This window comes from Colletes latitarsis, chromosome 1 (genome assembly GCF_051014445.1).
Source record: "Colletes latitarsis isolate SP2378_abdomen chromosome 1, iyColLati1, whole genome shotgun sequence".
NCBI classification, from domain to species: domain Eukaryota; kingdom Metazoa; phylum Arthropoda; class Insecta; order Hymenoptera; family Colletidae; genus Colletes; species Colletes latitarsis.
This window is the reverse complement of record NC_135134.1, coordinates 52070646-52087001: the sequence shown is the minus strand read 5'-3', so window position 1 is coordinate 52087001 and position 16356 is coordinate 52070646. Positions and strand designations below refer to the sequence as shown.

Genomic DNA, 16356 nt, shown 5'->3' with positions numbered 1-16356 from the left:
ACTTATTCCTTAACGAGACGTTACAAACACCGTTAGATGTTATTTTGAGTCAAGTATTACTGACGGTACTGTAGACACAGTTAGACTATATATTAAATTATTCTGGTACTCTTATCCGATTTGAAATCCTTGAAACGTACGTAACGTCGTAAAATATTTATTATCGAAGGATACGTAGATTTGTACCGTAAGCTAATGGTAAATGTATGTTTATGAACTAAGAATCGACGCTTAAAAAATGTTGATTGTCGGTAACATAGATGGCTGTTAATATGCACGGCCGCGAATACAAAGGACTATTGTCACATGGACGGTGGAATAGATCGTTTAGGTAACTGTCAGTTTCTAACATTCGATACATAAAAATAGTTCTCTTGATATTTAAATGTGAATTAACAAAAGTAATTTCTATTTAGGTATTAAGAACAGTTGTGATACAGAGAATCAGGTTTGTTGCACGTTCGATTATGTTCGTATTCATTTATCGCGTAATCATTTCCATTAATTTTATCTGTTCCAAATATATGCATTCGCCGTACACCACTAGATCCGAATGCTGAGTTGAGCTACATAGAATCGCGTAGAATGATTTTAACACCGTCAAACAATTACTGTTTATCGTATTGTTTGTACCGTAACGATGCAACGATTCTTTTGATTTAAATATCGTTTTTATGACATTTACGAAAACGTGTTTTCGACACCTAACTTGTAGGATTCACGAAAGTTTGCGTTTATTGCAATATCGTTATTGACATGAGATATAACATCGCGTATATACTTTATGACATGTAGTTGCACCAAAGTATATTTGACTGTATGGACGTACATTGTAAAAAAAACCAGTTACATTCCCCTTGATATTTTCCAATACTATTGTTTTTCAATAACATATCCTTAAAGTATAAATCGAAAATCGTACGAATAAAATATTTACACAGGTAATGCAATAAATAGTTGACCCATGCGATGTTTTCGCTATGACTAGCAATCCATGTGCATAATATATAAATATCATGTATGTAAATATTTTATAGAATCACAGAACGTTTAAAATATATATATATATGTGGGAATATATATTTATATACAAAAAAAATGATATAATAATATTATGAACAAGTTATTACATCCTTATTAGGTATTCTGTACATTTATTTTCAGAATGGCTCTTAGTTCTCAAACATATGGGTCCACGGATCAAAGGACAGATGTACCTGATGTGGGATTTAGCCCTACTGAACTTTATAGCCTCAGTGAAAATATTACCACTAACATATACACCATTAATACAATTTGGAGGACACTGACGTATGCACACAAAAATATTGGAACCAATAAAGATAATCAGGGTCTAAGGGATCAAGTGTAAGTACTTCAAATAGTAATTCGTAATGGTAATATACATTTTACATGAACTTTGTGTATATATATGTTTATATTTTGGTCAGGCATGGAATGCAGTTAAGCACAAGTCAAGTAGTAAGTCAAACAAGCAAAGATATCGCAAGACTGACAGTGCTAATGAAGAGAGGGGATAAGCAACAGAAGTTGCAAATTGACAAACTCACCACCAATTTTAAAGATACTCTGCAAAGATATTCAGACATGCAAAAGGTACTTAGTATATTGTTTGTTGGCATACATATAGTAGTGCCCACTTAATTGTCCACGCTCGGGACCGGCCGCGGTCGTTTATGTGGGCATGGTTACTTCTCGCAATTCAATGGAGATAAGTGCAAGTGAGATACAATAACTGGCACCCGAAACCATGTGTACAATGTATAGATAAGAACAGATGTTCGAAGCCGCTTTGGCTTCTAAGAATTGATGGGGATAGCCGCGGACACTTAAGTGGGCAAAACTGCGGTCACTTACGTGGGCACTAATGTACTTGTAATATTATTACAAAATTAAACAATTCCACAATAATGTTTACAGTCAATTGCTGAAAAAATGAAGAAACATATTTTGTATACAAGTAGTGTAGATAATTCTATGGATGCAGACGAAGAGGAACAAGAACGTCTGTTACAAGTGAAGGAAGGTGATCATAGAGCAATACAAAGGTTCGAATTTGAACTTTATGTTAATTTGGGAGAAGTTATTTAACTCTGAGAAACAACATTGTTAATGCATAGAATGCCGACTGTAAATGATTGTTCTTTATGTTCAGGAAGCTTGAGTTTCAACAAGGATTACTGTTAGAGAGAGAAGATAGGATAAAACAGGTAGAAGGAAACATTCTGGATGTAAATAAAATAATGCACGAACTTGCAGCATTGGTACATCAACAAGATCAAGCTATTGGTAAGAGACACTGCTTTCATTTTATAAAAATATTACAGTCGTGATTTCTTATAATTCCATGATATTACAGACACTATAGACAACCACATAGAAAACGTACACGGGAATGTCGAGGTGGGTGTACAAGAGTTGATTAAGGGGAGTAGTTATGAACGTAAATATCGACGAAAAGTTTGTATCTTGATGTTAGTCGTGATCATAGTCGTTGTTATATTAATTATTATTCTAGTCACTAAATTAAGTTAGCACTCCTAATTGTCGTAGATATTACGAGCAAATGAAAAAGGTTGTCTCAATCTATCATATATTGATTGTAGAAGTAATATCAAGGAAAATATAATTTCACCAGTTTCTATATTGGATACGCAATATGGGGAGAGGATAGACTTATTTTATATTTGTTTGTAAATCGATTGATACGTGGTCCGAGTGTATTATTTACGCTTACTCATTCTCATTGTATATCTTCTTTTTTTTTTAAATTTTTATCTTCGAATAATCTGAATTATGAAATTTAGATTAAAACGAAATACAACAACGGTATATAAATGCCTGCACTATTCCTCAAAACAGACGTATAATAGTGGCAAAGATAAATTTTTATTTTCGTTTTGAGATACGATCGGCATAATCTTAAACAGTGTACAACAATCACTGATTATTTTTGTTGTATTTGCAAACTAATCTTTTACAGAAAGCTGAATGGACCACTTTAATTGTATTGCATATTAATTTCTCAATAAATTGTACAGCATTATAAATGCAACGACCGTTTAAAGAAAATGGTGGAGTTTAAATGGAACTGTTAATGTTATTTTATAACTTCAAATTTTATGGCAACGTATATTGTTTGCTGAAAATGCATGTTAAAATTGTGTAATTTTTAGCGATCAGCTACGCTATAACCTCTAACATTTATAATTTATAAAATAGTGATTTACGGTTATTAATTTTGAAAAGTAAACTTGTTAAATTGTTTAATAGTTTTCGTGTAATATTTCATTGCATTCATTTAAGGAAATACGAATGAATGCACGAATGAATTTTTTTTAATATCAGTATATCTCAGGAATATACAGACTAAATAATGTGGCACTAAATTAATCGACGTTAATTAAGTAGTACTATATGGGCAAAACATGTTGAACGGACGGTATTTTGTTTCAATTTTTATAATTAAATATACATACTTGTTACGTTTTTTGTACTTGTTTTCTACTTGCTCACACATAATACTAATTTTCTATTGCACAGGTTTTGCTCAATCTGTATCAAATAAATAAGTGTAACGTGTTTAAACGGTAGATCGATGATTGTATGCTACGTCAATTCGGTACTTTTTTCAGTATTTTAAAGTTTCTTGCATGCTGTTGTTTTAAAATGAAAACTTTGGTTTGTACCAGTTAACGGGGAAAATGGCTGAAGAGCGTTAATTATTACACGCTTTGCTTCTAATAGCAGTATTGCATATTATTACGTATTATGTTATTTTCTAATTTCCTTTGTAAATTTGTATGATTTGTAAATAAGTTTGCGATCATACACAAGTATTGTTATTCATTGTTGTCTACTTCAGAAATATTTAAATACGTGTATAAATTAATACTAATACTTGAGGTTATCACACGACATTTTTACTTTTACATTTAATCGTTTAAAATGAAGCGTTTTTGCTCTTTCATATTGAATTTTTAACGAGAGATATATAATATTTACGAACAATAGAATAATTTACGTTTTGTATTCGTTTAAAGCTTCACTTTCTTGTCTCCATGCAAACACAAGCACTGAGAATATGGATTTTATTATTTACGTTAATGGAATACGGAAGATGCTTACGATAACTTTTTAACGAAATTGTCTTCGAACTTACATTTTTGCTGCAGATTACATACAGGGTGTTCGGCCACACCTGGGAAATATTTTAATATGGGATTCTAGAGGCTAAAATAAGACGAAAATCAACAATACCAATATGTTGATGGAGGCTTCTTTAAAAAGTTATTAACGTTTAAAATTTCACACGTACTGAATTTTTTTCTCGAAAATGCGCAAGATTTCGAGGTTATGTCTATTCACCAAAAATGATTGTAATTGACCCCTTCAACAGAAAATAATTTTTTTAGGATGATTTGAAACTTTTCAATTTTGTTGAAAAATTTGTCTACCTACTCGAATTTTTTTCTCGAAACTGCGTAGAATTTCGGGGGTATGTCTGTTCACTAAAAATTATTGCAATTGACCCCCGCAACCGAAAATAATTTTTCCAGAACGATTGCAAATTTTTTTTTTTCGTCGAAAAATTTTGGCGCGTAATTAGATTTTCGGTAAGGAATTTTTTTCTCGAAAGTGCATAGGATTTCGAGGGTATGTGTAATGACCAAAAATGATCGTAATTGACCCTTGCATCCAAATATAATTTTTCCAGAACGATTTGAAATTTTTTAATTTTGTTGAAAAATTTGTCCACCTACTAGAATTTTTTTCTCGAAAGTGCGTAGGATTTCGAGGGTATGTGTAATGACCAAAAATGATTGTAATTGACTCCCGCAACCGAAAATAATTTTTTTAGAACGATTTGAAATTTTTGAATTTAATAGTTAATAACTTTTTAACGAAGCCTCCGTCAACAAATTGGTATTCTTGATTTTCATCTTATTTTGGCCTCTAGAATCTCTCATTAAAATTTTTCCCAGGTGCAATTCCTATTAGTTATATGTAACGTTCATTAAAATACGTATATAAAACGAGAAAAACGAGACCTTGATTTCTAAAGCATAATTAAATTACCTGAATATAAGTATGATCTCTGTAATCATACTTGCTAAGAGTTATATCGTTTATTATGGATTGCCTATATATCTGCTGATACTTACAACGTTAATAATAAAAAATAGATCCACAGATAATTGTGAGATTGAGACAGCCGTTTTCTGAAGATCGATTTGAATCTTATAATGATTATTAGGCATTCCAAAATCTAAAAAGTCCAATGATTACATTATCATTAAGGTTATAACTTGAATATTGTATATACAACTAATCATTGACATTCTAAATAAACCATATTATAGTACTAACATTATTACGTCGTTAACATACTGCGAATATCAATGGCGTCAGTTTTGTTGTAATAATAACGAACTGTACGCCACGAAGTAGTATTAAGAATTATGAATTATGTTTTCTTCTTTTTCCTTTTTGTAATGCGTTGCGTTGTTTATAAAATTTAACTACGAAACGTAAGTTCAATTAATTTGAATCAAAGAAATAAAAGAGCAGTGTGCGTACAAAGATTTGGCAATCATTGAATATACACATAATCTAACGTTTCACTTTGCATGAATTATTATCTTTACGTTTTACATTTATAACAAATCATCGTTAGTAAACAGTTATTGTAATAAAAGTATTTAAAGTCTAGCAACTTTATGCAAAAAGAAGAGTGATAAAAATATAAACAGTTTTATTAAGCTTCGAAAAGTAAAATAATTATCGTTTAATGTTTTTTATTATTACAATATTTATAATTTATTGCAATCGCGATGTACAAAGTATATTGTATTATCAATACACGAGAACACTTTAATATTTTGTATTGTCTTCTTTGCATTGTGGATAAACTGCTTGGCCTGTATTATATACAATGTATGTCCACTTGTTCGTATATATTAATAGTTTCCTATTGCAAGAAGTTTAATCCATATAGTGCATATCATGCCGCGTATTTTATGATAATTAGTATAAATTTTGTATTTACACAATTACTTAAAAATCTGTGGCGAACATTCATTTTTGAAGATTAAATTTCTTAATTATCATATATGCAGAAGATTCATTTACAACAATAATATATGAACTTGTATAGTTTAACCATTGTATAATGTACATTTATGTACTATACCTTATAATGGAAAATAAGTAAAAAAAAGAAAAAAAAAAAGAGTACTATACAACATAAGTAAAACAAATGAGTATTTCGTATATGTAAAAGCATAATTTTTAAGTCCTATTAAAACCACGAATAATTATGTCACAATAATAAACTTGGAATAATTTTACGCGAAGTATACGAAATCGATATTTAAATATCTATATCTGATAGAACTACAGAAAAAGTTAAAGATAAATCATCGAATATTCAGTCTTAATTGATTTACGTATCTTTCTTCGTAAATGACGTCGCTTAAATGTACGTAAATATATTGACAATTACACTCGATGAAAGCAAAAAAATGAAACGATAGAGGGTTTGCACTCCAAACTCAACTTCTTGCAAATCAAAGTCATCCTTTGATAAATCAAGTTTTAGTATGAAAACGATGGTAATTTGACCAGGCAATTTGATTTGCAAAATGTTGAATTTGGAATGGAAAATCTGTAGTGACAATACCCTTACACAGAATACGATGCCTATTGTATACCTAAGTTTTCATTTTATTTTGTTGTTGAGATCGTCTAGCTTTTATTCTTGCTTGTAGAGTCAGGAGGAGACCTGCAAGAACATCATGATTCGGCAACTTTTTCGCGAACAATAGACGTTTTACCGAGTCGTCGTAAGTCAGTAAAGCGACCATATTTTGCAGTAAAAATCCTTGACAGTACTCCAAAAGCTGTGTAGCATTATAAACCTGAAAAGTATGGTAAGGTTTCAAATGTTATTTCCCGCGATAATTCGTTACCGACTTCCTCGTTGGAAAAGCGTGTGTTTCGTAATACCTTCGCGTGAATGTACATGGAAACAATGTTGTCGAGATCAACCATCGAGGAACACTGTGCTTCGCAATACCTAAGTAAACCATCTAACTGGAAAAAGTTTGCTGCAGCCATTAATTCCAAGACATCACTTTGATTTACTTCCAACGTGGCGCATCCACCGTGATACAAAAATTCCATAACCATCTGAGGATCGAAATGAAGCTTGATTTTTACGAGGGAGAAACATTTTGCGCGAGACACAGCTATATTTTAAATACTATATACCTGGAAAATGTGATATCTGATATCATTAATCTGTACAATAGGTGGGTTTCCCTCGCACAATTTCGAACTTAACATATTCCTAAATCTTGGAGATGATGTGACCAACACAATCTTATGGCCGTAAAACACTCTGCCCTCTACTCTAAATTGTACATCGCTCAACTCCGGATTATTTACAAATTTCGGATCTATTCTCGATCCGCTCGACAACGTAGTGTCTCTGATGGGTTTAATCGGTTCCCATCCGAAGCACGTACAGAAAATATCAGCAAGCAGAAGCGTTGTGCCCTCCTTCTGTTCGAAAAACGAGAGTAACCGAGAGTAATCGAATTAATGCTTCCAACGATTCACGTATACAGGTTTTGTACTCCAAATTAAACTTTATTTTAAAGTACGCGGTCTTGTTTTAGAAATACTTGATTTGCAGAAAGTTAAATTTGGGGCGCAAGACCTGTAAACGAATAATTACCGATTTGAAACGTAGCCTACCTTGCTATACCTAAAGATATTGAACAATAAAGGAAGACATTCTTGCACAAATTGCGTCGAATAGTCTTCCGGACATACTTGAAGGAAATCTTGAAGCAACTGATCTATCACCGAGTCTAGTCTCATTTCGTGAGCCGTTGCTAGACTGTGCATCCAGCAATGTAATGTCCAGCCTACTTTTAATCCACGGAGCTCCATTGTGATATCTGTGAAACAAATTTACGTGCCAATAAAATACTATGTTCGAAATATTTTGTGTTTTCAAAAATGTTACAAATATCTATTTATCTTACCTAAGTGGTTACTTTCGGCGCTGTGGTACATAGCTTCTTGCAGAGCTTTCGTTTGCACCTTGTTAAAAACTGGCTCTTTACCTTCTCTTCGATTTCCTCTTCCATCTACGGTTTGCTGCTGCGGACTAGTACCCGCACTTCCTTCCGCGAGGATCTCCTCCAACGATAATACTTCTTTTTCTCCTCGTTTCGCGGAAAAGTTCAGCGGGTGTGACAATAATTGGTGAAGGCAACTCCTTTGTCCATGAGCTGTTGCTACAGATATTGCACTGCGTGCGAAACAGGCGAATTACTTACAAGTATCTTCATCCAAGTTGCAATAAGCAACGGTTGTAAATATACTCGTGGAAAGTTGACCGTGTATTATTGTATTACTTTCAGGACGAGTCTCGTATAAATGTATGCTACTTGCCTGTAACAGCCGCGTTGAGCGGATCCGGAATAGGAAAATGAGTCTTTTATCAAAGTCGATAGAAACGGTTGAGCTCCGTGAGCCAGCAACAGCGCTACCATTTCGTTGTTGCCAGACGCTGTGGCTGCTTGCAAAGGCGTGACCGTACATTTGTCTTCGCTGAGCTTGGCACCACCTTCGACCGCGGCCCCTCTTTCTAACAATATTCTGGCGATGTTACAGTGTCCCAACAGGGCCGTGTAAGTTAAAGCGGTCCAATGCTGAGTCTCAGCGTTGAATCCACTCTGATTGCAACACGCGTTGCTAGAGGCATTGCTCGATGCACCTGGCGAGCCAGAGGACGAATTCGACGTTTGCACGCTCTTTCCCGGGGACATAATAGCGGATTGAGCGGTTGGACTTCTGGCACTGGACACACCTGGTGGTGCTAGAGGAACTTTGGATGGCGTGTTCGCCGATTGACCGGTCGGCGGGGCTGGACTTTCAATGTTCAGATCAGCGCCAGAATCCAGCAGGGCCAGCACAGCCGTTTCATCCCCGTTTATGCATGCTATCATCAGCGCCGTGAAACCATTGTCATTCACCGTGTTGATCTTCGTGGATGGCAAGAGGGGCATAGCTTGGGCGATCAAGTCCGCGCGTCCACCGATCAGCATTTTGAAGGCCATGTCCATTGTGAGCAGACGAACGTACTCGGAATCGTCTATGCGTTTCGAGCACACGGCAACTTCCTCGAAGCTGCGAGGGAAACATCATCTTTGTAAACGTAGCGCGTTGAACGAGAATGGTAAGAGAGAACGCAGACCTAGCCAGATTTAACTAATATTTAGGAAGGTTGTGTATTACCATATCGGTCTAACGGGACAGTCTACGCCGGGCAACAACAATCTGGCGGCTTGATTAATATCATCTTGATCTACAACGAGCCCGTGCCTGTGTTCTGCATGAGCAGTCGCGACACGCAGCCATTCTACCAACGGCGGAAGAACAACGTACGCTCGCTCGTATGCGAGTTCTTGTATCCCGGAACCACGTTCGCCGTGCTCCAACTGTGGAAATATTATTCGATTACGACGAGATCAACTGTAACGAGGTGGTCGTGAAAGTAGAATGGTAATTGTTTACAAAAATTATTCTACAGTTGGGTAAAAGTGTCCCTGTATTCGTTGTACAACGGTTAAAGGTAAACGATTACCGAAAAAGTGAGCAAATGATCAAACCTGTGAACACCTCATATAATAAAACAAGGCGTTCAACGCCTTGGCGGTCAGAGGTATGGGCGAACGTCCCGCTTGGGCTACTTTCGAGATTAGATCTAAGAGTTCCGACATAGATCCCACGCATGTAGTCAGCAACGATGGTTCCAACGCAGATCCTGCTGCGTCCCTTCCACTACGGGACGACGACGACGAGTTTAAGGAACTTACGCTGGCCCAACGTGGCATTGCGAGGGCACCTAGAGATATTTTCAATTTATTGTTCGCAATACTTGTCACATATTATAGAACATTCTATATACGTCGAAATAATTCTTTTCGTTAAAAATCATAAGAGTCACTGGAATGTAACGAATGTATTTATCGTTGGGTAATTCTAGTTATACCTGACGCTGTTCGGCCAGCATTAAGATGTGCATATGGCTGTAAGAGTCCCCATAAATCTCCACTGTTTGCTATGGCATGCTCCAACATAGTTGCCGTTAGGGTTGTGTGCGTATCGGTCGGTATGCATTGTAACAGTATTTCTTCCAGAAGATTTTCAATTCCCGCGGTCAAATATATGGCCGCGTACTCGTGTATCATTCTACCTAATCGCACATCGGACATCCAACGAAGAAATCGTCCAACTGGTAATTGCAGTCCCGATCGAGATGCCTTTGATTGCTTCAGTTGGTCACCGGATACGGCAAACATTGCGGCGGCGCGTAAGCAGGCCTGAAAAAAGAAGTAATTTGATGGATGTAAGCACCGGTTTTACAAGCAATATAGAGATAGGTACTAAAAGATCGAATCCACGACTCCCAGAATGAGGTGAACAGGATCTACTTTCTTTCGAGCGTTCCATGTGGTCATCTTAACGTTATTGTTTATTTTCATCTACTTCATTAATGAATTTGCCAAGAACCTGACTGACAACGTTTCACGCTAATTCTACAAGTTACACTTTTGCACACAGTTAATTTAGCAGTAACTGTACAGGCAATTTGCATGTTATCATATCATGATCAGTCTTTTTTTTTAGAAACGTAAAAGAAAACACAAAAAGTATTTGAGTTGATGACTATTCACAATACAAGAGTCCCGCAATACTTATACCCTGCATCATCCACGTACCTTGGTGCAAGAATCGGCCAAGGCTGGACAGAGCACGATTTTAAACGCGCTGTAAACCTCGTGTTTGCTGCACAGACCAACAGGCTTGGCCAGTCTCTGGGTTTCACGACCGATCCTGACCAAGGCCCTCTGCAATAGATAAGAGAGCCGCGGTATAGTCTCCATAGAGACTTGTTCCATGTGCTCCCTCGTACGACCGTTCTGCAACACGCGAAGAACGTCGTGGTGCGTCCATGGCAGTTGCTGTAGCTCCACCAGTCTATTGTGGGAGTCCACCCAGACGAATTCGTCCGCGCTGGTCACGTTGGTGTTGATGGTTTCCAAGCTGGAATGCCGCATCAGTCTCCTTACAGCAGGCTCCGAGCTCTCGGAGCCGCTCAAGGAGGAGTAAGTGGACGATGACTTATGGGAACGCATCGTGAGCTGTTGGATCGCCAGTTTGATGTCTTCTAAACCGGATCCCGACCACGGCACCTGCAACTACGACGAATGGTTTGCATTAAAACGTGGCTAACGATTATTAACGGACGCGTCGACCTTCGTTCGATCAGGACCACGGGGAAATTCGACGTTTCAATTAAATAAGTTCTATTTTAAATATAATGTAAAATTAATTTTCTAACGTATCGAGATTGCGGATATTCTTGATTAGTAAAAGCGGAGTTAAGATGCGTGTTCGAGAGGGACACCTTGGCGGGTGTGGCCCTGTGTCTGTTGCGGTTCTGTCCAGATCTACTCCTGCCATTTCTCTGGGTAACGGAGGCCGATAGGCGGTCGTCTTCGGGCACAGAATTCAACTGTTGAGGGCTGTGTGCCCTGTGGTGACGATGCGGCGGTGAACTGCTACTCGTGTGGCCGCCTGTGTCCGACATGCTCGCGTGTCCGGACGAACGATTCTCATCCGACGAGCTGTTACCCGTGCATTCTGGTCGCCTCTGGAAATGTCATCGATGCATTACACCCAGAGGATTTACACCGAAATGGAAAATCCCACGTTCCTACCTTTTCCTCTTAGCGTGGCAAAAGGTGGACAAAATGTAATTTAGTTAACGATCGCAAGTAGAGAATGTATTATAGTTCCGAGTTACAGATACATCGGATACCTGAAGCGCGCGAATCTCGTGCAAACTGAGGTGATGATGCTGAGAGTGATGAGGATGCTGAGGCGTTGGCGTCGGAGCCACGCTGTCCGTGTCTCTTTCCGCCACCATGTGAACCATATTGTGAACACCGTTTTTAGGCGAACTCTCCGCAAAGTCCTTCGAGTACGGAGGACAATACAGATCTCGTCCGTTGCCGCCTCCAGGTCTGCAAAAGAGAACCAACATTCCATAGTACACGTTTGTAACTTAAATAACTTCCGTATTATTTGTTACAGAGAACAATGTTTTGGACAAAAGTTGCGTGGCATCGAAGAGGATATACAAGGTGTTCGGCCACACCTGGGAAAAATTTTAGTAGGGGATTCTGGAGGTTAAAATAAGATGAAAATCAAGAATACTAATTTGTTGATGGAGGCTTCGTTAAAAAGTTATTAACGTCTAAAGTTCCACTCGTTTTGAATTTTTTTCTCGAAACTGAGTAGGATTTCGGGGTATGTCTATTGACTAAAAATGATTGTAATTGATCCCCGCAACCGAATATAATTTTTTCAAAAAGATTTGAAATTTTTTTTTTTGTCGAATAGGCACATAATTAAAGTGTCGATAAGGAATTTTTTTCTTGAAAGTGCGTAGGATTTCGGGGGTATGTGTAATGACCAAAAATGATTGTAATTGACCCCCGCAACCGAAAATAATTTTTTTAGAATGATTTAAAAAATTTTTTTTCCGTCGAAAAATTTCACACCTTCTTGAATTTTTTTCTAGAAAGTGGGTAAGATTTCGGGGGTATGTGTAATGACCAAAAATGATTGTAATTGACCCCTGCAACCGAAAATAATTTTTCCAGATCGATTTGAAATTTTTTTTTTCCGTCGAAAAATTTTACACCTTCTCGAATTTTTTTCTCGAAAGTGGGTAGGATTTCGAAGATATGTCTAATGACCAAAAATAATTGTAATTGACCCCTGCAACCGAAAATAATTTTTTCAGAACGATTTGAAATTTTTGAATTTAATTGTTAATAACTTTTTAACGAAGCCTTCATCTACAAATTGGTATTCTTGATTTTCGTCTTATTTTGACCTCTAGAATCCCCCATTAAAATTGTTCCCAGTTCTGTATAGCGAGTTTAATAATTTCCACTGGAAAAAAAAGATTCCTACTATTTTTGGTCGAATTCGTATTTAATGAGATGCATGATTCTGGTTCTCAGAAATTAAGTGGGTGATGTTAGGTAAGTGCAGCATGGGAAGTAGTACTCTCAATTGCACTTCCACGTTTAGCCCGTTTCTATGTTTAGACTTTGGTACATCCAGCGAATAAAAGGCCCGTTCGCACGAATATGTGGTGCAAAACGACACAAACAATTATAAAGTCTTAATAATAGCGTCGTTCTTTTCTGTTTTCAAGCCGCTGATTTATGCTGATGCCATTCCCGACCTCGCAACACCATTTATGCGCGCGAAATGTTACGTCTTTCGTGAATTAACAAACAAAAGGAATCGATAGAATATTTTCAGCAGCCTTTGAACAGAGAACGCGGGTTCGTCGACCGAAGTGTTGAGCGAACGATACTTGATATCCCGTCGGATAGGCTTCGCGTTAATTGCTCACCAAATAATTCCACCGACTAGCTTTCGATTCCTTTTTTTCTTTTTTTTTTTTGGTCGTGCCTCGTGAAAGCGAGCACATAATAAGAAATTCGTTCCCAAGCCTCCGTATTCCGTTAGAACGGCGGCTGGAGGAAAGTTACGCGAGGACTTGCAATCATCGTTGAGCAACGAAAGTTTTAATTCGTACGAAACGTGCGTATATTTTGGATTTAAAAGTTTCGAAGAAATCACTGATTCTGCAATTACATTTCGCATCTTTTCATCGTGATTCATTTCAGGTCGATGCCTCGACGAGAGACATTACGTATCGATGTTGTAATACCGCGTGTTCGAAATGATAACTGATAAATCGAAAAACGGATTGAAAGGGGTAAGAGAGGAGGACTTACGTAGAAGTGCCACTTTAATTGTTTACGACAGAATGATTAAATTGTAACACCTATATCTATAGTGTCCATGGAGGTTTAATTAAAATATTAATATTTCAGGAAAAAATTCTATTCCTGTTCGAGCGATCGCCCTTTCAATTTCAATGAAACATTCACTTGCAGGAACGTTATATGCATTCTCGAGAAATTAATTCAGAAACTCGGCCCCCATTAATCATGCATACCTTTCCTTGGAAACTCGATTTCTATTGTGTCGTGTACGGTTCTGTGTTCTACACTGTTCTGAAAAATCCATTTACCGTATCATTGCTCAACCCATTACATACTATTAATGAAAGAATCACATTTGTGGGGATTTTGAGGTCACAGGCGTATTTTTCTATCGCTCTGGAGAACGCCATAAATCCTTATGGCCGTGGTCGGGGAGGAATATCGTCGATTTTTAATAAGATCTATTGCCTGTTGTGGAATATGCAGCGGGCCCGAGGGGGTTAAATACGGGTTGTGGTTACATAACACGTCGGATTGCACGCGAACGCGTTTCCAGAGTGCAAATTAACAGTAGGCGTACGAAACGTAAATGAGATTCACGTGAACGATAAAGCAACGAGGGACGGGATACGCGATCGTGATCCACGTGTGGTGCCGTGGATCTTGATCGCCGTCTTCTTTTGTTCTCAGACGGATTTGGGCCCAGCGGACCCGTTCGCGGGTTTCGAATTCTTTCTGGAAACGAAACGATCGACGGGAGGGGAATAAATTCGGACCCGTGGAAAGTATCGCGTACCGAAAATCCACGCTCGCCGACGGGGCCCCAACTTGTAATTAATTGCAGGGGCCCGGTTTCCTCTACGTTACTCGCAGACGCTTCTCAAGAGGTTCCAACTAGGGCTAGGAATATTATAGCTTACGCTTAATAATAAGAAAATTCTGCTTCGTTCTATGTTGTCTCAGTTATACGATTTGACAATGATCTATAGAGTCTCTTAACCCTTTACCTTACAATGACGAGACTAATTCGTTACAAGTTCTTAATGCCAAGTTTCACGATCATGAAGCTACTCACTTATCATCGAGTCTTATACAAGGTGTTCGACCAACCCTGGCCGAAAAATTTAATTTTTTAATAACTTTTTAACGAAGCTTCAATCAAGAAATTGATATTCTTGATTTTCATCTCATTTTGGCCTCTAGAATCTCCCATTAAAATTCTTTCCAGAGGTGGCCGAACACCCTGTATGCTATGATCAACACATTTTTACGTTCGCGAGGTATTCGTAAAACAAATCTGTTTTTTTCGTGACTATTTCGTGTACGAACAATTAATTAAATTATCTTGATTGACTAACGTTACTCCGAAAATCGATTTCTACACAGGAATACAGAAACTCTACGCAGAGATTCGAAAATGGGGCACGGGGAAGGCTGAGGGTCAATAAAAGAGAGAAAAGGTATTGTTCGAATACAAAAGTCGAAGAGAAGCCTCGGTCTCGTCCGGTCACGGCAGCCATCAGCGCGGTAACGCTCGTTTCTCATCGACACGGTGAAACGCAACAACAAACGCGATCGTGATTTACCCCCTTAGGCGCCATTGCTGAACGAAGCTCCAGTCCGCCTTGAACCCGCTGCTGTCCCCCGGCAAGGACCAGTAATCCTCGACCTGGCTCTCGTCCTCCTCGATCCTCAGCACGTCCTCCCTGCTGGGACTGACGTTCACCACGATCTCGTGCGTAACCTTGGCATCCTCGTTCTCCACCAGACTGACCGTCGACCGTTGTCTCTCCGTCTGCGACTTCCCCGAGGACCTCGTGTCCTCGGGATCCGCCTCTCGTCGCTGCTCGGACATCCTGGACTCGTCTTTCGTCGCGAGCCGCGTAGGACTGTCCCTCGACTTGTTCTCCCGCTGCCTCTGGTTCGTGTCGCCAAAGTAAATCACAGTCCTGTGAGCGACGTCTCTGTTCCCGGCGGCGGGCGTCGTCGTCCTTTCCGTTTCCTGACCGCGTCCCTTGTCCTCCAGCGTCTCCTCGAGGCCCGCGAGCCTCGGGTCCTCCGTTTCCTGCCACTCCTTCGACTGGATCCTCGTCGCCAACGGCAAACCGCGGCGCAGGATGAAGTTCACGCCCTCGCGGCGAGCTCGCGAGCCCTCCAGGTTCACGGACATCCTGAAGCCCGTCAGCTCACGGCACAGCACGCAGACGCAATTCTCGTCGACGCATGAGCCGCGCTCGATCGACGGCATCTCACTCGTCGACGGGCATTTTCGTCGACCGATTTTTCCTGGAGGGGGCACGACGCGTACGGTTGCTCAACGGCCACCGGAAACGGAGTCAGAGCCTTTCGGGGAACCAGATTACGACGTTCAGGGAAAGATGGTTCCGGGTAATCGGGTGGATCGGCGAATGGGGTCTTCCTCAGGCAGAGATCAATGGTT

General features: G+C 38.8%; 2 protein-coding genes across 7 annotated transcripts in view; one reads left to right on the top strand and one right to left on the bottom strand.

Annotated features, from left to right (window-relative positions):
* The first annotated feature begins 212 nt into the window (after nt 1-212).
* Syx13 (syntaxin 13) lies at nt 213-5802 on the top strand. 2 transcript variants are annotated; one of them, XM_076783453.1, is made up of 7 exons: nt 213-331; nt 417-448; nt 1165-1368; nt 1452-1617; nt 1942-2069; nt 2177-2310; nt 2381-5802. In XM_076783453.1, exons 3-7 carry the CDS (start codon nt 1166-1168, stop codon nt 2554-2556), a joined length of 807 nt encoding a protein of 268 aa, XP_076639568.1. In that variant the 5' UTR covers nt 213-331; nt 417-448; nt 1165; the 3' UTR covers nt 2557-5802. The 2 variants fall into 2 exon arrangements, with proteins under 2 accessions (XP_076639568.1, XP_076639559.1); XM_076783444.1 differs by having other exon boundaries at nt 314-448.
* The window catches only part of LOC143351627 (ankyrin repeat and BTB/POZ domain-containing protein 2), a 25354-nt gene continuing 14780 nt past the window's right edge, over nt 5783-16356 (bottom strand). For 3 of the 5 annotated variants that reach the window (XM_076783420.1, XM_076783426.1, XM_076783433.1), the window contains 12 exons: nt 11924-12128; nt 11510-11755; nt 10821-11300; nt 10091-10421; nt 9708-9943; nt 9334-9536; nt 8488-9225; nt 8076-8344; nt 7783-7988; nt 7294-7587; nt 7030-7212; nt 5783-6941 (listed from right to left, as the gene is read on the bottom strand). In XM_076783420.1, coding sequence (XP_076639535.1) covers nt 6735-6941; nt 7030-7212; nt 7294-7587; nt 7783-7988; nt 8076-8344; nt 8488-9225; nt 9334-9536; nt 9708-9943; nt 10091-10421; nt 10821-11300; nt 11510-11755; nt 11924-12128 — 3598 coding nt within the window. In that variant the 3' untranslated portion in view covers nt 5783-6734. Of the gene's footprint in view, nt 6942-7029; nt 7213-7293; nt 7588-7782; nt 7989-8075; nt 8345-8487; nt 9226-9333; nt 9537-9707; nt 9944-10090; nt 10422-10820; nt 11301-11509; nt 11756-11923; nt 12129-15502; nt 16281-16356 lie in introns of those variants that run through there. The other 2 variants (XM_076783404.1, XM_076783413.1) reach the window with 2 other exon arrangements.